At 41.4% G+C, this 26,127-nt stretch overlaps 1 protein-coding gene across 1 annotated transcript; it reads left to right on the forward strand.

Annotated features, from left to right (window-relative positions):
- Nucleotides 1-20,603: 20,603 nt before the first annotated feature.
- Nucleotides 20,604-25,833, forward strand: PROKR1 (prokineticin receptor 1). The gene is made up of 2 exons (XM_009961409.2): nucleotides 20,604-21,094; nucleotides 25,137-25,833. The coding sequence occupies exons 1-2, from the start codon at nucleotides 20,604-20,606 to the stop codon at nucleotides 25,831-25,833; spliced, it is 1,188 nt and encodes a 395-aa protein (XP_009959711.1).
- Nucleotides 25,834-26,127: the final 294 nt, after the last annotated feature.

Consider the following 26,127-nt stretch of genomic DNA (forward strand, 5'->3'; position numbering starts at 1 on the left):
TACAAAAACAGGAAAAAACACAGAAAGACTGGCACACTATTGTTTTTTACCCAGCAAATGATGTAGAATATTTCTGCACAGCAACAGAAGCGTTAACCTATCTCCTCAAGAAGTGTAGGTAAAAGGTGACTAAGTTAAGCTTCAGTGTTTCCAAATGCTGGAAATTAGTGAATGATGAAGGCCAGCCTATACCCCCCCTTGCTAACAAGCTGAAATACTATTTGATTTAGAAGACTTTGCTGTACTAAGTGGCAGATACCTAACTAAGAGATACCAAGTTTTCCTGTGAAAAACCCTGAACCACAGAGGAAAATCAGAACCCTATTCTATTGTTCATATTTCCAGGAATCGCACAAAACACCTAGCAGTAGCAAAAGCCCTATGTTTCAAGAAGAGTAGACAGACTACTATGTAGCTTTGTAAACAGAGCAAGTCACTAGCGGTTTTACAGCACCTGAAGATTTGCCCCTCTTCCTCTACGACAGCATATTGGAATATTCCCTGTTTACTGCAAACCTGCCAGCAGTTTGAAAGAGCACAGTAAAATCTGTGCTAGCTCAAAAGTCTGAGGGAAGGCAATGACAAACAGAAGATAAATGCTAACTTGAAAACTGTTTCCTCTGCAATCAAAGAGAATTGCTTTAAGGCATATTAAATCTAGGCTAAGTGCATTTAGTGACCCGCTAGCATTTGCTGCTGAAAACAGCTGGATTTGAAAGGTTAAGCCTCAGCTTTGATTAACTATCCAGTAATCCAGGGGGGTAGCTCTAAGACACAGAGCAGAATTATCTTTAAAAGGAAAAAGAAAGCAAAAATCTTTTCTCTCATTAACTTTTGAAAAAATGTTAACTGGAGATACAGCAAATACATAGATCAGACTAACAGACAGATGAAGCACTGGCATTCTTTTTTGCAGCAGGAGTAAACAATGTAAATGTTATACTAATTGTCCTACTTTAATGTTACCAGAGGTATTTTTGGTGCCCAAGATTAAACTCACAGCAGTGGCACACTTAGCATATGCAGTGCATTACTGAATGGAAAGCCAAAGCTGGAGACTGAGTAGTTTATCTTACATTTAACAAAATTTACAAGATCCTCCAAGATCCATGCTGCATGAAATAGCTGTACTGATTACGTGAATACTTCCTAGGAGCATTCACATGGATGCAGAATAGACAGACAAGGAATGGATTCACAGCACCAGGCACTCAGAAATTGAAATGCACCATTCGTGAACAAGCCAGTAAATCAGGTTTAAAAAAGGCTATAAAAGAGATTTCAGTGAATTAGAAGTTCAATGAGTTCATCCATTCACATACACTTTCCAAAGCAGCATTTTCACAGATTAAAGTGGCGCCAACCTCAGTATATTACAAAAGGTGTAATAACCTGGCAGTAAGTCACACATTTTTGCTAAAGAAGGTGACTGAGGTTTTTTATGAAGCTCTGTGTAGGCATCACGCACTTTAAATGGGATGAAGGTTAAGCTTCTTAAATTCACATAGAAAAACAACATTACATTTAAACATCCTACATAGTACCTCATCTCATGCAGCCAAAGTACCTGGAGTTCTCTCACAGGGTTCTGGTGAACGCAGGGACCCCCGGGAGAGCTGAAGGAGGGCGACTTGCACCCAGCACAGATCACACAGGATTGTGCATGGCCTGAGCATAGCAGGGAGCTCCAGGAAGGCGTCCACTCCCAAGGAGGCTCTCTCTGCCTCTACTTCTCTCCCTTCTGGCAGAAGACACTAAATGGACATGATTTGGAACTACAGTTTTAGCCAGACTCCCAACACATCTCAGCCCATCTGAAAAAACCAAAACTATACAGAAACAAATACGTAACCCACATAACTGGTTTCCTTTTTGTGGTGGCCTTTCTGAACACCATAAAGGGCATCTCCCTGCTAAGAAGTCCTGCTGTTTTCAAACTAGAGAAGGTCGACATCGGTTTCAAAAGACTCCCTCAGGCGTTTTTTCCACATACACAATTTCTCAATGCAAAATTTCATGGGCATGCCATTGCCACTCTGCCAGCTGTGTGCTCATGGCACAGTCACAATCTGCTCATACTTCTCTGAAAGAACAGATGCAACAAAAACTATCATTTAATGCAATGTTGCAGGTGGGACTAAGACCATCAGATCTGTACAGGTAATGTGGTAATGTCTGCTCTGCTCCTGCACAGACTGAATCTCAAAAAAACTGCTAATCCGTCTACCCACAACCGCACTGAGTGACTAATTGGGCTAAGTGGATTGCTGGGCTATGGGACTAAATGCCAAACTGAACACACGTTCATGGAGCTTCCCTTTCAATGGCATTTCTCTTGTCAATGAAAGGAGCATCTGTTCAAACTGGGCTCCCAGGCCAGGAAGGGAGTAGTCTCAAAATGCAAATACAGGTAAAGACAAATATTTTTCTTGCCACTTGGCACAAGAGGTGACTGGCTGGAAACTCTCAGTGTAAAGTCAGGCAACACAAGGAGAAGCCTTGATGATAAAGCATTAAGAATGGCCATATTCCCTGTCAAGATTTAAAAAGATCCAAGTGTAGTCTGAAGTAAACTGCAGCATAACCGTATGACACTCATGAAGCTGAGGCAGGGATGACAGTAGCAAGCTTCTCACCCAGGAGGAAACGACACAGCTGCACAGCCAGATGCCAGTGAGAACAACACAATACCCGACCATGTCATGGTCATAACAGGCCAACCAGATGACTAAACAGCATGGAAAACACTTCATAAAAAGAAATATGCTTTCAAAAGAGGCCAAATCATATTTGCTGTTCATCTCCTTTTTCTTTAACCCACATGAAGCCTTCCAAGCTGGCATTTATGCACACCCTAACCTCTTTTAGGAGCCACCTCTTTCAGGAACCAAGAGAATTTTAACCTTCCTTTCTGAAACAGACAAAGGGAGATCAGGTCTTCAGCATATTGAATACTCTCCTTATTCCCATAGCTCTACACCAGCTCTTTCAATCAACTAAGTGTACCTACAACATTCCTAATCACTATTGTATGTTCAGGATTACAATGTGTTAATCCCAGCATTTGCAGTACTGAAGGTAATATTGGTCAGAGATAAGTAAAGCAATTCAAAAGACTGAAATACTGGTGAGGTTTTAAATACCATTATCTAACACTATCTTAATTTTACAGGGTGCATACATCCGCAGTGTAAAAATCCCTTTGCCCTTGGGAAGGACTGCAATTTGTTTTAACATTATGACATCACGAATTTTCTTAATCTTTCCTCAGAGCATTGGAACAATTCTATAAATTTCCTGACTTATCTTGGAAATTAATTCGGAGCTGCAAATATGGCTCTAGAGGCTGATTCTCACTATGTCTGCACTCTGTTTAATTATGCTCGAGGAAAGGCAATAGCAGCTGAGGGCAGAATGCTGCTGCTCTACTAGGGTAGTGTTCACCATCATTGGAACAGGAGTAAATGCAGTGCAGATGCCAGGACACTGGGGATCTGACCGTTTTAACACATAGCTACAAATCCACTCGATAGGGCACTGCAAGTGGAATAGCAGGTCCATATACTCTAATGCTCTTGGTCTCTAGATATTTCTAAGCCTTGGAATAACTCATGGAGAAAAGGCAAATGCTGTTAAGTACCCTAAACAGTTTGTCTGACATTTTGAAGCTTGGGAAAAAACTCCACATCACTAAAAGCTACAATCAGCAGCTTAGCATTACGCCATTCAGCCGTAAGAGTGATTGATAGTACATTTGGTTCCATCAGACACTATCCCTATAATAGAGCTATCGGCACTGTAAGAGCAAAATGTCTTTTCTAATGCAATTTTCAAGGTCACCTTTGTAACATACCAGAAGTTTTAATCAAAGAAATCTTCTGTTGCAGGTCATCTGCTTCAGTGGGGTTCCGAGTCTTCATCCTGACCTGTAGCTTGTCTCCATTTCCATGCTACACAGAAGTTTCAATTGTCCACATTTATCTCCTATGCAGTTCATCCGCTGACAAGTCACCTTTTGATATTAGTGATGCTTTAATAATTTTCTCTTTACCTGCTCCCAACAAAAACAGAAGACTGATTTTCTTCCATGTGTTCAGTTTTGCTGGTTGCTTGGCTCTAATGAAGCTTGCGTTTTACAGTCACCTATAATTTTGCTTGTTTTGCAGTCCTGAAGGAACAAACTAACAGTAACTCTCATGCAGCTTTTTTTTTTTTTAATTACTGAATGGCTGTCTGAAAATGTTTTTAGCTTAAGTCCTTCTCAAGCTAAAAATGGGACTCTGTGAGCATAAGATAGAACATTTAAGGTGCACAGCTTGCTTTCCCTGCCCCCCAGCATAAATCATTCCCTGTGAATACTCTTTCCCCAGTGGAAAAGACAGCCTAACGGTGAATTAAGGTCTGAAATGTGACAGCACAGCAAGACATTTTGGAAAGGCAGTGTCTGATGGTGAGCAAAATAATATTAAGTGTAAAATAACCTGTCTGCAGTCACTAGCTCCTATTGCTCAGTTTTCTCCTGAGGCTGATTTTAGTTCTGTTCTGTCGGCCAAATTCGTACAGCTCTTTTGCAGACAATCAAGTAATTTCATTCCTATATTTAAAAAAAAAACACCTAGGTGAATACTCTTCTCCCGAAGAGTAACTGGGGAGGGGGTGGGGGGTGCATGGGGGAAGATTGTCTTCTATTATGTACCGACACCACAGTTGAACAATATTCTGCTAGATCAGTATGTCCTTCTGCTGCATCTTCATCCCTGGCTTTTAATTCACATATTTGTTGTCTTCTTCAATAGCTTTGTTCAAGAAATATGTTGTCAGATCCCTAGCATTTACATCACAGCATTGCAGCAACTTGCCATACTACCAGAAGTTGAACAATGTTACATCTCCAAGTATCTCATCATTGCTTCGTAATGCAATTACACCAACTCCAGAGGCCAGTCGTCATGTCTGCAAAGAAATCTCTTTAATGGGTTATTTCAATAGAAAAACATAATTTGAAGCTTTGAAGGTTCATGAAGAACTTAAAGAAAACAACAATTGCAAATTTCCTTCCACAGGTTTTCAAAAGAAAAAGCAGTTGCTTCTGCATATTGTGGGAACGGAATTCAATCTCAAGGACAGAATAACGTGTGTTGTTATCCCAGGCAAAATAATTTCAGAAAAACTAGTGCTGAGACATTTCTGGTTGCTGTGGTACCAAACTATTAGAAAATAAATGTTAAGTCAATGTAAATACTAGTTCCTAGCACAGTCCAGCATTTGCTGAGCTAACAGTTTACAGACAGATTTTTAAGTTGGTCTGATTCAGCATATCATCCAACAATCAACACCTCCCATTGGATTGCTGGAATACCACAAAAAGCTATATTTGAATGCTACCCACTTCTATGCATTGCCAAATCTGACCCCATTTCACATAAGTCACTGTTTTTTAGGCCAACTGTTCTTTCCTGTGGGTAATGCAGATCAATCACTTCAGGGCAAGAGCGTTCAGACCTCCTTTATTTTCCTCCACCAGCCACAGACTTGTAATACAATTATGTAAGGTTGCACATTATTTATGCTACTACCACCTCCCAAATGCAAACTGATCAGGCTCAGTTACACTCTAAGCCCTGAACTTGCAAACAGTGACAAGCAAGTGCTCCTTCCTCAAAGAGAAATGTAAGCATGTTACACGTGAGAGGCTTAACAGGACTAAAGCAGCAACGTACTAGAAACATAACCCAGTCATGCTAGACCTTGCATCCTCTTTACACACACACACATATATAAAATATATATGACTATGTATTGTTGGAGAATCTGAGGATCCAACTGTATAGTAATGCAAGTATAATTTAGGGCAGGTCAGAGAGAAGTTTTCTGTAGTATGATCGTAGTTAGAGAACATTCAGAAAGCATCTCCCCCTCTACTCTCTTGTTCTCTGCCAAGTGATTGCAGAGACCCAACCTATATATTGTTTCAGAAAAAAAGAAAAAGGTGAGCAAAACCAATCATTCCAGTGTTAACAAAGCCAAGTATCCGTCCCTGGGAGGGATGGACTCTTTAAGTAGTTTGATAACTGCCACAATTCTAAGGAATCAAGCAGTAAATAACACAACAATTATGGAGAGATGGCTCTTGGTGGAGCCCATAGGAGAGGCACAGTTAGTATTATCTTCACTCAGAAGTGGGGACTTGGAAACAATCGCAGACTGTTAGCTTTCAGTGGAAACGAATGTTCTTTTAGTAAAGATAAGTTCTTAGACAGACCTCTCAATCTTAAAGAGTAACAACTTTACCACCACATTAAGTCTATATGAGTATATACATGTACACGTACACACACACACACACACACGTACACATACAGATAGATCTCTGTATCAGGAAATACCTACTCAAGTATAAGCTAATATCAATGCATGGCTTAAAAGACACAGGACCTTTATTTTATAGCTTTCACAGTAACGTTTAATAAATACATTAAAAAATTACTTAGTAAATATTCCACCAAGCAACGTAAGAACAACAGCGCCAAGTGTCCACACTGGACACTTGGAGATATTTGTTCTCTACTCCAATTAGCAATTTCCCATAAGGAAATGCGAACATCACTCCTAAAATCTTTAGCAAGAGGCTACCACCATTCATTTCTGAAAATCGCGATGCCTGTATTGCAGAGGATTTTACTAGGGTATGATCCTTTGGCTACAGATTTACAGTGGCAGCTTTCATAGTTGCAAACACCTGTGTATCCTTAGACACCTGGAGAACTACTTCGAACAGACCTGTGAAACAAGAGCGAACACAAAACAACTGACTCCTGCAGCATTGCTTGGAGGGAAGTATGCCATTAGATGAATCCTAAAGATTTTTCAGGTGTTTGGACCTGCTAACTGTGAAGCTATAATCAGTAATTCCTCATGATCTAAATGATAATATGACTACCTTATGTGGTGCTTGTCATCTTCAGGCATCAAAACGTTTTTCAGAACACACAGGTAAATCTTTTCATTTCATTCAGTGAGAAAGCAAGGAAATGTGCAAGTTAACCGCAGCTACCCACTAAGTCAATAGCGAAATCAAAAAAGGCAAAACCTCTTCCTCAAATTCCAGTTCCAAACTTCACATGAGTACCCAAACACTATTGGAAATACAATTTTGATGGAGTCTACATCAGTTTCTGTGACCTTTAAATTCTAATACTAACAGTAGAACTAACAGCATGGGCATCTGACCCTCTGTTCCCTGCCCTTGGCCAGCTATTTGGTTCATATATCAAGACATACAGTGGCATATTTTTGTAAACTTTCTCTCTTTGTTGTGCAGACTTTGGAATTGATTTGGGAGGAATTTTTGCCTCACAGCAAAATTAGATGCCAGATTACAATAACATCAAGTAAGCGTGCTTTACTGAGCTTTCTTTAAGATTTAGTATTTTTTTCTCATATTTATCTCAAAAATAACTATTATTTTCCAAGCATCACAATTCTTCCATAAGTGTTTTGTTACCTGCCTATTCTAGTACCGTTCCTAAACCCAGCACATATATGTGACTTTGTACTTGCTTACACATTACATACATCAGACCACAGAGGATAAGAAACTGCTTTGAAACCAAGAAGTACCTGAATCCTCCTTGAGCCTGCAGATCACAGAACCAAAATAAAATCCATGTTTCCAAACCACACTTCTCAAAGCAAATGTTCCAGCGAGGGTGATTTTCCAGACAAAAACTCAAGGTCCATCCAGAGCAGGAAGAAATAGATCCTGAAGCAAAGCCACAACAGAAATGCAAGGTCCACCCAGGGCCAGAGACAAAGTGGCAGACAGGCTCAGCTAGTGTGCCTAATGCAGGGGGTGGGGAACGTGCCCTGGGCTGGGCTGAGCTGAATTGGGCTCCTGGGCCCCTGGGCAGGGGCGTGGATGGAGGCTCCAGGTAAGGCTTATCAGGGTCATTAAAAGCCATCAGTACCTACAGAGCCCTACTACTGAGTTTATGGAATCAACATCTGCCAGAAGTGGGATTTTTCATTGCCTCTTTTTTAGAAGCTCAGTTTAAAGTTGTGATTTTTTTTTTTCCAGAGAGCAGATTTATGCCTAGAGCACTGGGGGGACTCTACAAAGTGCGTCTCTTTTCCCACCTTGAAACACAAAGTGGATTAACATCACCAGCTGCTCTGAGAAATCTCAGCCTAGTAGTTTACCCTAACAAAGAGAGGAATAAGAAATACAAGGTTCATCCCATCATTCATGATTTCTACCCATCAAATGAATGAGAAAACCAAGATAACCTTTAAAAGTTGTGCATACCTCAATACTGAATTTGGTACTGTGGGAAAGTCATACTCCATGTATGCTGGAGGGTGGAAGGGTGGAATTTTTCAGCCATTTGTACACAGTCCTGTAGGCTCTATTAACCCCAATTCCATCCCATTAATAGAAACGATCTGTCAGGAGCTAAGAGGTATCATCACATTAAAAGCAAAATTTGACCTTCAGGAGATAAATAGAAATGTTTCATCCAGTATTGACAACTTGCAGAAACTTAGAGAAAATTCAAGGGTTTGGAGGTTTTTTTTCCCCTTTATGCATTAGGTCACATAATCTCATGAACATCTGAGTCATTCCTGAAATCCACTGTGTGATATTTGCTGGACAAGAGTAGAAAGAATTTTTCTTTAAATTTTAAATCACGTCAATTTTTAAAGAGATCTTGTCACTTCCTTTGGCAGTGGAGTGAAGCAGGCATTGACATTGAGGGCTTCAATGTGGCTTCAAATATATCATTTCATAATATAAAGTTAACTACAGCAGACTTATGATGGTGCCAGAGCATCCACAGAAGATTTATAAAACAGAAAAGCCCCTTTCCACCTCTCTCTACCCCCACCCAGCTTAGTAGTAACTCATTTGTCTGCCTGTGTGACTCCTGAAGAGGTTTGTCATCTCTGAGCAATCTCAAGCAACCCAATCAATGTGATTAAAAATTAATCTTTTCCGGATTAGATCTTTTTCAGTGTTCACCTTTATGAAGCAGAAAAGCACTGTTTTTAATGACCAGCAATTTGTGTGGCCTGCCATTTTCATTGCAGGATTTATGTAAGACTTTTGTCTGTCAGCATCAAGGCTCAAGCCTTAGACCACCTCACTAGCATCAGGAGACTTTCTTTTAAAAAGCAGCAGAAGGTCTGCCTCAGGCAATAGGACCTGTGTACCAGAGCTCAGCAGCAGTCTGTTATTTCTCTTCATGTTAGCAATGTTTCAGGGAAAAAACAGTGCTGGAGCAGTGCAGAGCAATGCAAATAAGGAAGGAACTCTAAAGCACTGCTGCAACAACCCTTAAAATGATCAAAAATATCTTTGGCTGGTTTTGTTCTGAATAGCCCCGATGTATAAGAAGCGGCACTGGCTTTAGGAGTTGTTATTGGTATAGCTGAGGGTTCTCAGTATTTTCTTGCATATCTGCTGCTGACTTGTCAGCCATATCTACAGATTTTCCTATGGGTGGTACAAATGCAGCTGAGGAGGAGCTTCCATTCATAGGAGAAAACTGGCATACCTCCATCTGATGGATGTTAGACTTCCTGACTTAATCTCTTTAGTTGGATATACACTAGAGGAGGCTGGAGGAAAAAATGCATACCCTGAAGACAACAGGTAGTTAAGTATTCTGGGGAGCACTGGTTCTTTTGACTTTCAGAGTGTACTTTGAAATTTCTCTTCCTGAGCAGGGGACAGCTGTAGGCTCTTTGCTTCCCAAGACCCTCTGTTTCACACCATCACGTCTCTGCCTCTCTCACTAAGTGGGCTGAAATAAATTTATACATGGTCTAATGACCTCTAATCAAAAAATGTTCCTCTGCCCAGGAAACCAGTGCAGAAAGCTCAGGAAAATGCATTTGCCCTGGCAGAAAGAACATTGTTTAATGTCCCTGTGTAGCTGGGAGGGGGCAACTTTTTATCATCTTTCTTTCATTGTATTTATCTTTGGCTAAAGGCTGTGTCAGGTTCAACAGGGAGCTACAGCTGTGGAGTATGCAGCTAGCTCTAAAAGCAGCAAAAGGTGGAGTATAGTAAGGTAGAAGCCTCCAGTGGTAAGGTAATGTTTCAGGTACTGGATAGAAAAGAATCTGACAATGATTTCAGAGTAGGTCAGTAAGTCTGAAAGGGAAATCAGCCTTAAAAACCCCTTCTGAATGGTACTCAAAATACCCAATCTGTCATCCTTTTCTCTTCAAAATGAACTCCCTGCAGCAAAATTACATAAATTAGGGTACTGGGAAACTGAATTTTTTTAAGTAGTTGAAAGTGTCTTTACAGGTGTGCTTCCTGGTGGCTAATGACAACAAATCAGTTAACAAACAATTTCATTTGAAAAGGCCAGCTGGACTTACATTGGATATTTCTTCTGGGAAAACTTTGGGCTTAAAATTTCAAGCTCATTTAAATAAAAGTTTGCTCAGAAGAATACTGGGAAAGAGCGGTCCGTCCATCAGCAGGCCATCCTGCTACAGCTGCCAGCCCAGGAGCTAATGTACCAGTCTGAAAGGGCTTATTTCCCCTGCCTCCCTTGGCAGTCACATGGACAGAAACTCTTCCAAAGGGTATCTCACAGCAGCTAAGTTATGCTCCGATTCACAAACAGCATTAGATCCACTGTGTTGGCCTTTGTGCATTATATACCACAGGATGATACTTTTCACAGTGAGTTCCTACCAATTTTCTTCGGTATCAGTAGTCAACAGGCTCAAATTATCCCAGAACACCTAAATTTCTTCCTAAAAACCTTCTAGAGATTGCATTCTAGCTGATTAATCCGTGAAGCCGAGAGATACCAGTTTTGGCTGAACAGGACATTCTTCCTGAGTCAGTTTTGTCCATTGTGACTGTGTCATAGCTCCTGTACAGTGGGTCTTTTAAGATGTCATGGTGGTTTGGCCCTGGCCAGATGCCAGGTACCCACCAAAGCCACTCTATCACTCTCACCCCCTCAACTGGGCAGGGGAGAGAAAATATAACAACAGGCACATGGGTCAGATAAAGACAGTTTAATGAAGCAAATATCCGTGCGCGGAAGCAAAAGCAAAACAAAAGATCTTATTCTCTACTTCCCATCAGCAGGCGATGTCCAGCCACTTTCTGGGAAGTAGGGCTCCGGTACGCATAGCGGTTGCTCCAGACAACAAATGCGAAACGAATGTGTCCCCCTTCTTCCTGTTTTCCCCAGCTTATATTGCTGAGCAGACATCATGTGGTAAGGAATATCCCTTTGGTCATTTGGGTCAGCTGTCCTGGTTATATCCCCTTCCAAGTTTTTACCCACACTCAGCCTACTGGAGAAATGTTGGGGAAACAGCCTTGATGCTGTGTGAGCCCTACTCAGCAGTAGTCAAAACACTGGTGTGTTATCTAGCTACCACTGCACAGCACAATGAGGGCTGCATCTCAGGCAGATCCATTACAGATGTTTACAATTAATGGCATTTGATTTCAAAAGGGCAATACCATTCCCTACAAATTTTGCTCTCTACTGAATATAAGCAATAGCAGCCTTAGAAAATGTGGGGACTTAGCTTACATTTTATTCCTCAAGGACTTGCAATTCTGGAACTGAGGGCTGCACTTTCCCACACAGCTGTAGCCATGCCACATTCTCCTATTGCCTCTTAATTTGTCCACATCATTTCTAAATATTCTGTGAAAAGCAGACCACCACTGTTTTGAACAAGGAGGTGCTAATTCATTGTGATCTCAGTAAGCAAGGCACTCAGACTTTGTGAATTATCACCTAAAATGCCATTCATTAGTGCTAACACTACAAAGAGGATAGTACAGATAATCTTACCTCCCTTCAGACAGTGTGACCCCTGAGCTGTGGAATGTTGAGTGGGTCTCCAACCATGGTGTAGCACACCATGCTAATGCTATCTGTAGAAAGGTTACCCTCCTTTGGTCTTTTGAGTTTAAACAGGATTTTCTGAAAAGAAAACAATATTGTTCATCACTCCTTCTATCAAACAAAAAGGATGTTCATGTGATAACTTCTTGCTGCACTTTTAGATAAAGATAAGGACACACAGGTGGTACAATTGCCAGTACTGAGGGGAAGCTGCCCACAGGCTCCTTCGTTACAAACAGCCAACTATGATTATCTTGCAGCAGCGGATAGCACAGCACAACACAGGCACGAAGGCCAAGTTATACCTGGGGCACAGGGCAGCACAGCACAGTCTACGCTTCCACAGGTTAACTGCTTTGTGGCTCCATGGGCGATGGCCTTCCTGTCTAGATCCTGTGACCACCAGCAGAGAGAAGGGCAGGTTCACCTCCCTGCCAGCACCAAATAGCGAAGAGGTTCCTTTCTGAGCATGGTATTTAACTCCATCTACGCATTGCACTAGGAAGCAAGATGCTGAGCCCTTGGCTCTGACATCGTGCCCCTGAGCCGTCCCTCTCAGACAAACCAGCATCCGTCTCCTTCTGACCCTATCCAAATCCTCTGTATTCCCACAGAGCCATGGACAGGCAGCAGCATGCATGCCCCACCACACTCCCAGCTGCACACACAGCAGTCAGCCCTGGGGTGCCTGGGGGTGGCACAGCCATCATCCCAAGATACAGATGTGCACCTTCTGGGATGAATTTGCCTCGTCTTCACCTAGTTTGGGGAGCATGGATGTACCTTTCATGTTCTGTCAGAGCAGTCACTTCTACAGTGTTACTCTCAAGACTTCAAAACTATTATGAGAAGGCTGCTGATCTGGCCCTGCAGTTTCAACACACTGGAAGAACCACAAAACCTTTTTTCAAAGTCAGAAATAAGGTGTGATAGCAGCTTTTCATGACTCATCCTGACACCAAGACTGTGGTTTCATGCTCTGGGTAGCTTCAAATGAAATTACCATTAGGCATTATTCTGTTGGGTTAGAATTAATTTCAAATGTGTGCAGAAATAACCAGTATAGGTTATCTGCAGTAAGGCTTTCACAGTATACTAATTCCTTTCTCAGATTGATATTGAGCTCCAAGAGGTCTTTAAATCTCAAATAACTTATGAGAAAAAAAACCCCAAACCTATTAACTTTTAACAAAGCACCAAAAAATCACTCAGATGGCAGATGAGTTTTAAATACTTCATGTCTTGCTATGCAGAGAAGCTGGGGACCTGGAGTAGATAGGACCCTCTCTGCATGTGCTTAAGCAAGCCAGACATCTGCAATTCACACTGCCTGATGTAAAGGCGCTTTGTAGTGACGTGCTCTGGTCTGTACATGTCTCATGCTGAGACAGAAATAAGGAAAAGGAGAGTGACTTTTAGGTAAAAGTGGGATTACGGGAACTGCAGAGGGAAATTCTTGGAATCACTCTGCCTGCCATGGAAACAAAGGGTGAAATGCCAAATCACCAATGACAAATGGCAATGGCAAAACTACCACAATATTCAAAAGGGGAGTCATGAAGGAGTAGGATTCTGTCTGTGTCAAATGAACAGACAGTAATGTTCACTGAATAAAAGGAGCAAAAAAAGGAAGATGCTGAAAAGGTGATAACACAAATCAAAGCACTTTGTCAATGGAGAACAGCAATGACAAAGGAAAGTGCTGACAATTTAGCTTAAATTTCAGACTGTAGCTGTAATGGATGAAGGGTTAAATTTTTTAAGAAATGCGGCATCCAACTTCTCCTACTTAGACCTCCAAAGAAGTCGGCAGGTTTTCAGAAGGCTATATCCCCTACTGAGACACTTCAATTAGAAAGCTGCTTCATTTCCAAAAGCATTCTGTAGCTCATAGCACCCACTGAAAGAGAAGATGCACTAAATGCATCTTTGAGCAAGATCCAAAATAAACAAGACTGCCTCTGAAAACTCCAAAGGAGCAACAAGCCTGACTGAGATATAGGACATATTAAGCCCCTTTTAATGTTTCTAAATTCAAAGGCTTTTGAGTATGGGGCATGAGCAAACCAGTTCTTGAGGAAGAAGCCAAACGCAGCCTTCAGATCTGGATCAGAGATATTAAAATGAGGAATTTAAAGCAGGACTATTAAAAGTTCTATTTGGTGCAGCTAAGAAATATTTAATAGTCTCACACAGAAGGCATAAGCTCTACATTACAAAATTTCTCCACCAACAGGCCAGGAAAGCATTTCTCATAAATTATTTGGGTATATGCAATGCAGCCCAGGAACTATATCATAGATTAGATGATAATCCTGAGATCTCTTTCCAAAATGTTGTTCTACATCAGCTATATATTATTTCATCTTAGAACCATGTTCAGAAACAAAGAACTGCCTTCTGCAATTGTAAACCTTGCCTAATAAGTATTCTTTTGTACAATGGGCACACAGGCAGAAGCAGAGGAAAGTTTCCAATTTCCAGGTAAAATGTCCAGTTTTTTAGTTTGAAAAGGCATTCCTAGAATTCCAAGTAATTGCAGTAACATTTGTTAGAGTCTGATATCAAAACAGAACATTTCAACCGGCTAAAGTGAACTTTATCTCCAATTGAGAAAAAGATTCTTAAGCAACGATCTTTGCTATTCTGTCTATTAGGCACAAAACAGACAGAACTTACAGTGATGTGGCTTTTTGGGAATCTCTGGAAATGGGTTTGACAGTCTTAGGCTAAAATTCAGCAATCCCTAAGAGCTGACTGGGCCTATTGTGACTGGGAAGAGTCTGAGCAAAGAACAAAGCTGGAAAGTGAGCAGGGTAAAGGAGGCTGTCTCAGTGATCTGCCTTGCTGCCATAGCGAGGATATACATTGCTGCACACTGCCACTGCCCACAGCTGGCACATTAGTATCCACCGAGCTATGACTGTGCCTGAGTAAGATCTGGGGAGAAAAGCACTTAATATTTGCCCTTCAGAGGCCTTCTGCTCAACAGAAGGGTTTGTGGTAACAGGCATTTGCTCTAAGGAAGGCAGAGTTAAAAAAACCCCACAAAGCCTAAATAACACATCCAAAAGAAAAGGAAAAAAAAGAGTAATATCTAATAATTAAACAAAATGTTGAATGTTTAAAGACTGAAATGTTCTTTTTTGTGGTCACTCATGTCATACTACTGTGGCATCAAAACTTGTGCACAGTCCCTGGGCTGGTCCCTGCTTCCTGCACTGCTCCAAATACTGTCATTTTTGCTTTAGGTAAGATGGGCTTCTCTAGTAAGGGTAAGAAGTGGCTGTTAGGAACATAAGCTTCTTACAGTTATTTCTACATATTTCACAGACTATTGGTGAGGGCAGGGGTGTGCTTCTTACAGAAGATTGGCTATGTTAAGCTGAGCTGAGCAAAATAAACACCATTTTCTTATACAATCATCAAATGATGAACAAAGATGAAGAAAACAGGAAATCCACATTGGAAGAGAATTAAAAAAAAAAAAAAAAAAAAAAGACAAGTGAAAAGAAAGTAGCTTCTACTTGGAAGAAAGATGCTGATTGCCCCTGGGTCACCTTGCACATTAAGTGAGCTCTGTGAAGCTCTGCTAAACCTTGTGTCATTTGGCTGTGAGATCTGCCTGAATGCCACTGTCTTCAGAAACCTGTGCAGCTCTGAAAGGAAGAGACCTTTTGGATGAAAGCCCCATGTCTGCTGTTTCAACAGTGCTGACAGCTGTCTTTGTGCAGTGTCACTATGGTTGTTAACAGCCTGCTCTGCTGCAACTTCAGATGCTTTGCCTCTATTCCCAAACTGAGAAGTGAAGTGATACACTCAATAAGGAAGCAGAAAAAGGTGGTAAGAGGAAAATAACATGATGACATAATCCATTAATAACATCAAACACCTCTCTGCTTTCTCCTTCCAAGAACTTTTCCATGGCCCAAGTCACCACTGGAACAGCTGAGTATGGTGGGATTACTCCTGTGTGCACATTTTTGCCAAACTCCATCCAAAAGTCACTTCCCTCTAGTACCAAAAGCCATGTTTTCATGTATTAGAAAAATATACCTAACTCTTTAGGTAAGCAAGTCTAGTGTCCTCGTGAACATATATGTCATTTACCACTCTTCGATTTAATAAAGCTTCTAAGCTGAATGTCTGGTTGGAATACTGAGCAGAAATACACATGGTTGTAACCCATGTGTGCTGCTATCTTTTGTTTGTTTTTTCCACAAAATCACAGGATGTCTGATGCTTTTGTTACATTTCATCAACAGATTTGTATTAGCAGCCTTTGTAAAACTCCAGCTATACTTTATGCAAAGCTTATGTAAGTCCCCTAGGATTAATTACCTCGCTTAAAGTCCAATTTATTTAGCAATTAGGAAAAATTAGACAGTAGTTGGTGAGTTTGCTGTTTTGAAATGAAAGGCCAGAGTCCTTAAGTCTGTTCCCAGTCTAAACACTAGTTTTAGAAATTCATTATTTGAAAGTCTCTAAACAAGTACTTTACATTGCTATCTTTTTTGCATCATTTAGCCTCCAAATAACTTCCCTGTTCAAACTGTAAGCATACTAATCAAAAAAACAAACCAACAGGAATGTAAAATGTTTACATGATAGTTTTCAAAATCAACTTTTCCTTCTCAGCCTGAATTTGTCAAACCAGTAACACTGGTCTCATGAAATACATGGTGACACTGTGTAAATGTTGTGACACCACTGGGGAAGTCACTGGAACCACCAACAAAAGCTATCAAGGAGAAACCTTGTCTCTAGAAGAAATCCTACACCAGAATCATGTGCTCTCTAAAAAATAATGAAGACTTTGGCTCTGCAGGCCTCCCAGAGCCCTGTTCCCATGAGGAGGAGACCTGTAGGCTGCAAAGCCTGTGGACTGGGCAGCGCTGGGATAACACAAGTCTCAGCTGTGCACAGACAAGACAGCTGCTTATGCCATAGGGCAGCCTGGCCACCCCAGCGAGCTGCTCTTTCAGCACATTTACACCAGAAGTTACAAGAACTCCTGTTTTTGAAAGCAGCCTTTGGGACTTCTTACACAGTGTCTGCAGCTTGGAAATCCTCCTGCATATACCCCATGGCTTTAGAGTCCTTACACTATTGCTGCAGCCCATTTGGCTCTAGACTCACCTTTTAACTCTCACTCTGCCCATTTGGCTGTAAGGGTAGCTCTCAGGACCATTGGCTTCATTGTCTACTCAACGACTTCTATTCAACAACTACAAAGCATTGCCTTGCACAGCACATGCAAAGCACATAATTTCACAGTATTACTAGTATTCTCTGAAAAACAGCTTGACACATACAGCACAATTACCTGAAGCACAGTGGATGAACAACTGCTGTTCAGAAGCTACATACCAACGAGCATGAAGTGCAGATCTGGAGTGACTGTAGTCATCAGGGCTCCAGTGCCAAGTTGCCTTAAGTCAATGGGGATAGACTGTTCTGCAGCAGCTGAGGTTTTGGCCTAAAGGAATATAAATATATTTGGATATCGTGTTGCTTGATTAACTCACTAGAGTTCCTAATGTAAAGCTTGCAAGAGCTCCCTTTAGTGTACTAGCTTTTCTTAAGGGACATTTAAGGTTTATGTGACCCAATTTAAGGATCTTTTAGATATAACTCTGATGTATGCTGCGAGTTCACTTTGCCTCTCCCTATACTTACTATATTTCCATTTATTTGTGACAGAATTCAACAAGTGGATTGTACCTGATTTCCTTGTTCATTTGGTTGCACCCTTTCAGGATATTAAAAATCCCTTAATGGCTTTTCACATATTACATTGACTGTTGAAAATAAAGCCAAGCAAAGTATTTGTTGTGAAATTATTAACCCTGTCTGCTGGCTCCAAATAGTGGGGACTCTCTGGCCTTCCACAGTTTTTCTGGAAGAAATGCTCCATTAGCAGCTCTTTTAGCCCAGACGTATTTCACATTAACACAGTTGGTTCCTGATCTCTTTCTTCCAGAGATAAATACCCACTACCTCATGAAAGCTGAGTCTTGTGAGTATGCACTGTAGGGCACATATTTTAAGCTTTCTGCAAACCTACACTCTTCATGACCTTCTACAGCCTCCTACGGTCTCATCCGCTGGGGACTACATAACGTGTCCCAACTATGCATCTTGGAAAATGTCAGCTAACGTGCCTAAGATTGGAGGTGCAGAAGCGGACAGGGGGTCTCCTGTGCATTTTCTTTCCTTCTGGAGAACTGGGAAGTAAGAGAACTGCTCCCTGGGGTGCGAGCGCTTCAGAGCAAAGGGAAGGCAGCATTAGCAAAGGACACCAAGTCCTTAAGGATTCACTGCCACTTTTCCACTCTGAGAATTCCCTGAGAGGGCAAGCAAACCTGACAGGGCTCTCTGATTTACAGCTGTTCAGCGTTTGACCCTCCTTCTACAGGAACTGCCACAGCTGCAGTCCTAAAGACAATAGCCAGGGAGAGATCTACGGAGAAAGGTCTCTGGGAAAGTAGTTCACACTCCTTCCTCCCCCTCTTCTCCACTAAGAGATTAGTATTTTGCTTCTTGGTCACAGCGGGTGTAGGTAGCTGCTGTCCAGCACAGACAAAACTCAAAGAGCAAATGAAGACCAGGGTTTTACACCTTCCATGCTCAGACTTGGTGACAGAGCCACTCTGCCAATTCGATGCATTCAGAGGGTTTAAAGGAAAAAAAATAAAAAAAGGCTGTGCTCTATTGTCTCCGTATTGCACTGCCTCTTTAAAATCAGAAATGCATGGACAGCTTCAAGGTGCCTCCCACTGAGAAAAGGCTTTAGATGCATGCACAGAGACATCGGGGCCATCCTCCCCTGAGCAGCAGGGCAAACCTGCCTGGGAGAGAAATGATCATTCAGCGAAGTCCTCTGGCTGGTTTCAGTGATCCTTTCTCTGCTCCAGTGACAGCAGCACATTTGCGGGGAAGAAAGCTGGAGGCTATCCCCAGGGTGCCCGAGACCTCCGAGAAGATGAGAGCAACTGCAGGTACAGTTAGCTGATAGTGTTATGTCAGGTTGTGGGTGGTTGTGTTGTCTGTATTTATTTTAAAGCTGTTTCTTGGTAATTTGCAGGGAAACATGTCTGAAACAGATGCTGCACCTTGCTTTGACCAACACACAGATTTTGCATCCAAGTGCTTATTTAGTACTTCTCTTAAATGAATGTTCACATTTCCAGGCAGCTGCGGGGATGGCTTGTAAAGCAGTCCATTGTTTGAACTGTTATTTAGTTTCAGGCTTTGGCTTTCTGTTATTCTGTTGTTCTGCAACTCTCAGTTTGAAAGGCAATGTGGAGACAGAAGTTGTACAAGAGAGTTTCTCTCAGAAATTTATTAAGTGGAGGTACATCAGGGAATCAGGGTGGTTCCAGGGAAAGAAGGGGACAACAGTTGGCTATCCAGATGGCCCTTTGTAGCCATGATGGACATTGTTCAATAGTATTTCACACCCTGAAGACCTACCGCCTCGATGCAGAAAAAGTGGTAATGCCCCCCAATTCTCTTCTGGGAAGGGGTGGGACTGTCCTGAGAGCTGGGAGTCTGGTGTGATGATTCCCAGATGCGTCATGAGAAGATGCAAGCCGACAGCATTGTGATACAGAGTAGAGCCAAAATTATGGAGTAGATTAGATATTTTTTCCTCAGTGTGGAAAATAAATCAATTTTTAACATTTGGTACAACTAGCAGTACAAAGAGGGGAGCCTGCGCCTCCCTGTCTTCAAAAATTCAAGGCCCTTTGTCTTGCTTAAGGAAGATTTTCCTTTTCACCTTAAGAGCCTGTTTGGGGAAGCACTCTCCATATGAACAGCAGATTTGCCTTCATAGCAAAGCACTACAAGGTGGTTCACAGGATAAAATCTTGTTTATGCAAACTGGCAGACCTCCACTGGTTTGAGAGAAGCAATAATGGATTATGCTGGCTGAAAATTTGGTCCCCCTACTCAATTAATGGCTGCCAAAAGGAAAGTGCTAGCTTCACTATGTTCTTGTGTCTTGGCAACTCTTACTTAATTAAGAAATGTATTTAGGAGCTGGGACATCAGTTCTCTTTTCATTCTCACCTACCACATCACTCTGACTAAGACATTTAGAATAAAGCAAAAACTTTGTTCAGAAGGCACATCAGATACTTCTCAGCAAACTGAAGTGTCATCTCATTTTAGTTTTTTTTTTTTTTTACCTTGCACAGGCATGACAGCACCGTGGGCTTGAAGGCTGGCGGAGGTTTAAACTGGATTTTGCACTCTTCCTAGATTGTCATTTCACTGTATGCTGAAAACAAAATTTCATCATTGGTAAATAAAACTGCTGAGTGTAACAACCAGTGTATTATGCAACTCAAGGGATTTTATGGTAACAGAAGTGCCCTTTCACAGGGTATTTCTTCCCACTGTGCACAGCCAGCAATACATCTGTGGGGTAATAAGGTGGCTATTGCTTTTCATCGAGCACAGTATTTTTGCTGTAATATCCTCTCAGGAAATGTTTTCCTCTTTTTGTTCCCACAGAAGGACTTAAATGAGGCTGTTACTCTATAATCTCATGGGGACAAAGACAAGGTGACTCACTGCACAGGAGCAAACTTTGGATGAGGTCTCTTGCCTGCCATCATCGTGCCCTGCCATCCTGGGTAATTCTAACACGAAACCAAGGACCAGCCAAGTCACACGTGTCAAAAGCAGACAGACACAGCCATGGAGCAAGCTGAACATAACCCAAATGCTACTGTCAACCTCAACTTTGCTGCAATCTACAATCTCCATGATGGGGATTTAACCTCCTTGCGAAACTTCTCCTTCCCTTTCAATTTCAGTTACAGTGACTATGACCTGCCACTGGACAGTGAAGACGACATGACCAAAACACGCACCTTCTTTGCAGCCAAGATTGTCATTGGGGTGGCTCTGGTTGGCATCATGCTGGTCTGTGGCATCGGCAACTTCATTTTCATTGCCGCTCTTGCCCGCTACAAGAAGCTGCGAAACCTCACCAACCTGCTGATTGCCAACCTGGCCATCTCAGACTTCATTGTGGCCATCGTGTGCTGCCCCTTTGAGATGGACTACTACGTGGTGCGGCAGCTGTCCTGGGAACACGGCCACGTCCTCTGTGCCTCAGTCAACTACCTACGGACTGTCTCCCTCTATGTTTCTACCAATGCTCTCCTGGCTATAGCTGTTGACAGGTATGTGGGGTGCTATCACTGAACAAGGAGATGGCCTGAACTTCTGGGGTTGGCTGTCCAGATTTCTAGGGTTTTAACATGCTCAGCTGTTCTGCAGGATGTTATGTCAAGGTAGGCACCATGCAGACCTGGGTATTTCATTTCATAAAAATCTAATCATGTGAGGGCATGACATTGTCTTACAGAAAACTCAAGTGGAAGTTACTTGATTAAATGTTTCAGGTGAAAAGAATGTTGATTTATTAAAATGATTTTTTTTTTCTCATAAAAACATGCTTGATTCAAGTGTAAGAGAGGAGTTATGAAATAAGGGAAAGAGGAGAGAGATAAATCAGAAACACCCAGAGACAAGGGTGTTCATCAGCACTATATAATCCTGATCCAAACCATACAACTCTAAGGAACCTTCACTACTGGCCTACACAGCTTTTCTGAGCCTAACCTTCTCTATAAACAGTGAAATAAATACTGTTCTGTGAGAGAAAGTTGATTCGTGATACAGAATTTGACAGGTGAGTTTCCAACAGGGTTATTGCCTTACAGGGTATTTCTTTCTCCCTCTAAGGTATTTTTCCCAGTTTTTGCTTTGGAGTGAAAGACAGTAAAACATAAGACTTCTATCTACTGTGCAAAATAGAGTTCTTATTCTCTGTCATGCTGTACTGAGCAAACGCAACAATCATTAAATTAACCACTTGATAATACTGAGGTCTTAGCTGGTTGCTCCAACCCAGAAGTGGATGCTTGGTAAGTGTGGCCAGCACTCTCCACTCCGTTAAAATACTTTCCTCTCATACCCTCCCCTCTCTCTTTACATGCCTCTCTGAGGATGGCACAGTGGCAAGCCAGGGAAAACCCACAGGTCATATATGGCACCATATTTATGGCACTGTTCCGAAAATGATAAAATGCTATACCAACCCAGTTTAGCAGAGATTTTCCTACATCCTTCATAATGGGGTAAGCAGAACATGATATCCACCTGCTACACTACCTCCTTTATGCTGCAGTCCTCTGAGATATCTCTATGCCTGCCTCTCACTCCAGGAATTTTAACAATATAATTTAATTGTATTCTTTCTTATGACTCCTCTTAGCCTCGTGCACCGTGGACTCTGATGGACCCAGGCGCTGAGGATCAGCTTCATGCTGACATAAATCTAACACAACTGACTCACAGAAAGCCAGAGACCTGCAGAGTAAACTCTTTACAGAAAGGCCATCACAAGTCATCTTTTCTGTATGAACACAATATACATCTCTGTATAACCTCTGAATATACATACTGTATGATTCCCACCCCCCTTCCTTTTTTTTTTTTTTCCAATTTCTCTTCTTTGCCATTTTATGCTCTAGTCTAATATTGCATAGTTTTTGGTAACTGATCCAAGAGACAGCTCAGAAGCAGTTAACCCTGCTGATAGCTGTATAGATGTCACACACTTATGCGTGGCTGATTCAGCAGTTACTGACACCAACAGAAGTCTGTGGAAAGACTGGGGAAGTTCAGAGATGTTTTGCCTGGTGTGGAGGAAAGGACAATCAGCTCCTATGAAACAAATCCTTAACTTGTGTCTAATAAAATAACATTTGAACAGCAGCTGGGGACTCAGGGTTAAGCTTCTAAACACTATCATGTATGCATTACCATTTTCTATTACTTATCTTTTCCAACTTCTAAAAAATTTTCTTGGAAAGCTCTGCTAGGGCATCCCAGGTTGATGAAGTAACATGGGTCATTGAGCCCTTATGCCTCCGAAGAAATCAGACGATTTATAGCATATCTCCCCACGCATCTTTAAAAACAATCCTGGAAATGATTAATCATTGAAGTTTGTTGTAAGAACACACACTGCTTTGGTTTCACTATCTTTTTTTTTTGTGAGCTTTTGACTTGGTAAACAAAGAGGAACCTTGTTCATTTAACAATCAACTATTCCATGTTGGTTATGTCATATGGGTCATTGACTTTGATCTCTAAAAAGAATAGGCTCCTAAGAAAAGTCTTCCCGTGTTTAGATCATTTAAAAGGGCTCACCTGTGTAGACAGGGTAAGCCTGTCGCACAGGATTTCCCTTGGGTAGGGCCCTCTTCCATCTTCACATGAAATGTAGGAATTTCACATATTTAAAGCCACGTCCACACTAAAAAATAATGCAATGTGGAAGGAGAGGATCTGAAGAGTAAGAGTTCATGTTAAGGGTCCAATGTCCATGCTGTAAATATTCTTGGGGGGTTAGCTTTAGCTGGGTCCCCTGGACTGAACGGCACCTGCTCTGTTTTATGCACACTTTTGGAGTACATCTTCCATGGCAGTTTCATCTGAACCCAGTTCATGTGCTGCAGGACCACTCCACAGTAACAACCGAAGTGTGGAAAGCAATGACAATCAGGAAATCCTCCACAAAAGCTCCCTTCTGACTCTCCTGCAGAGATTTACCCCATCCAGCCAAACACTCTGCTGAGTGGATAAGCATACTTGCAAACAAACACACATAAATTAACCCACAACCTTGTTTCCACGGGACCTGATCTAAAAATATTCATTTATCAGCTCCACAATGAGACTGAGTAATTCTGCTATCCCTTGACATTTTGCCTGCACTATTAAGAGCGATGAACAATTCATCTGCTTCCAAGCTCTGGCTAATGAAAAGCACCACTGACTTTCCATTTTATTTTAGAATTAATATATCCTGTGGATGCTATCTATGTATAGAATATATACAGGCAGAAAAGCCTCTGAATGAATGAGAAATTCCACTGTTTGAAACAATCCTTTGTGTTAAATACAATTGTACTGGAAGCTCTGGAGTGTCTGATAAAAATCTCCTTTTAGCAGAAATATCCTAATCTTTCTCGGACAGTGTACTCTAATATAAACCCTTCTTACTTATATTACAGTATAACTTTATATTTTTATATATATAGCTATATATAAACCTCATAGCTTCTTAAAAAAATCAACGTCCCCAAATTCGAACCAAACAACAAACCCCATAGTGAATGCCATTTGGTCCTAGCCCCTTTTTAACTGAATCAAGGGCAATTGATGGATCTTGCAAGTAACGTACTTCTATTTCTCGTCACTTCTTTGTGAAACACTGCAGTGCACCTTGTAGCTTTACAGTCATAAGGAGTACAAATACCTAACTCAAGTTTTATGGTTTGGCCTATTACTTAAAACAGCATATTTCAGATTAATTAGCAATAGTCACCTCCAGCAGATGAAACAAAAATTTGCATGGGCAGAAAATGGATACACAGTCCTTTGTTGGTGGCTTGAAAACAGGCTCATCTGTAACCATTCATTAGCATCAGCATCAGCTCTTTGGACCCCATGGAATAACCAAAACAATAGAAACACTGTTAGGTATGTTTAACCTCTTGGTAAAGAAAAGTATATTTAAATAGTTCTCTGCCCAGGGAAAGCATACTCCTGCTTCTACATGTGTGCCTTTTTACCTGCACCTGACTAGGTGTATATTACTGCGTGTTTCAAACTCTTGCTTGAATATGTGCCGTCCAGCAAAGAATTTCCAGATGCTCTATCATGGCACGTCCTGGATACAACATCACCTGTGTTGTGCTAGGTCCTGCAAACATATTTGTCAGTAATAGGAATATTCCTCCTCTTTCTCCTCTTCCCATAACTCCCAGACATGTGACCTATGTTAAAAAGGAAAAGTTTGTGACACAAAATTGCAACTTTTTCAGTTTGATCTTGTTAACAGGTGGGAGTTTGAGACTGAGGTCTTAAAATCATTCTCAGACACCCTATCATATGCTCAGATTTTCAGATTGCCAAGTACCTACTGTCCTAACAAACCCTTCAGCTCCAGAGTTTCTGCCTAGATTTAGGATCTCGGCTCTAGGCTGCTACTTTGGAAAAATTTCTTAACTCTCCTCACAAATTTGTCAGACTCTCTCCTTCAGAATGACAGCAATTTCCTTCTGCCTAATTCTGTCCACTTGTATTTTGAAGTGTGTTCTGACTAACAGTGTTTTCAGACTTCATTTTGAATGTATGTGTCTGTTCTAGGTATCTGGCCATTGTTCATCCACTGAAACCACGAATGAATTATCAAACAGCAACCTTCCTCATTGCCTTGGTCTGGATCATCTCCATACTTGTAGCTATCCCATCTGCATACTTTGCTACTGAAACTGTTTTATTTATAGTGAAAAACCAGGAGAAAATTTTCTGTGGTCAAATTTGGCCAGTTGACCAGCAGATGTACTACAAATCATACTTCCTTTTCATCTTTGGCATTGAATTTGTTGCACCTGTGATTACAATGACTTTGTGTTATGCCAGGATCTCTCGGGAGCTTTGGTTTAAAACCGTACCAGGATTTCAGACGGAACAGATCAGAAAGAGGCTTCGATGCAGAAGAAAAACTGTTATGGTACTTATGTGCATCCTGACTGCCTATGTTCTTTGCTGGGCACCTTTCTATGGCTTCACAATTGTCCGTGACTTTTTCCCCACCATCTTTGTGAAAGAGAAGCATTATCTTACTGCTTTTTACATAGTTGAATGCATTGCTATGAGTAACAGCATGATAAACACCATGTGTTTTGTAACTGTAAAAAATAACACCATGAAGTATTTCAAGAAGATCATGTTGCTCAGATGGAGATCAACATATAATGGAAGCAAATCTAGCACAGATTTAGACCTGAGAACAAGTGCAATGCCAGTCACAGAGGAGGTAGACTGCATAAAACTGAAATAAATCTTCTGCAGTTCTATCTCACATATTTTGGAGGGTGGGTAAAGCAGAAACAATGCCCCCCTCACAAGCTTTTCCCTTGCCTGTGGGAATACCCACCACTGGTGAGAGCCTTCGAAAAACAGCCTACTATGCATTTCCACCAGAACTCTTGTCACTAGACTGCGGTACAATCCCATAATTCAGACTGATGCTGTGCTTCAGTTCACCCATCTGTAAATCTGGGCAGTAGACACTCATTTTAGAGTTGTTTAAAATTTAAGATAAACAAAAAAGTCTATGAATGCATTAAAGCAT

The sequence above is a fragment of the Leptosomus discolor genome, chromosome 2 (assembly GCF_034619465.1).
Source record: "Leptosomus discolor isolate bLepDis1 chromosome 2, bLepDis1.hap2, whole genome shotgun sequence".
NCBI lineage: Eukaryota > Metazoa > Chordata > Aves > Leptosomiformes > Leptosomidae > Leptosomus > Leptosomus discolor.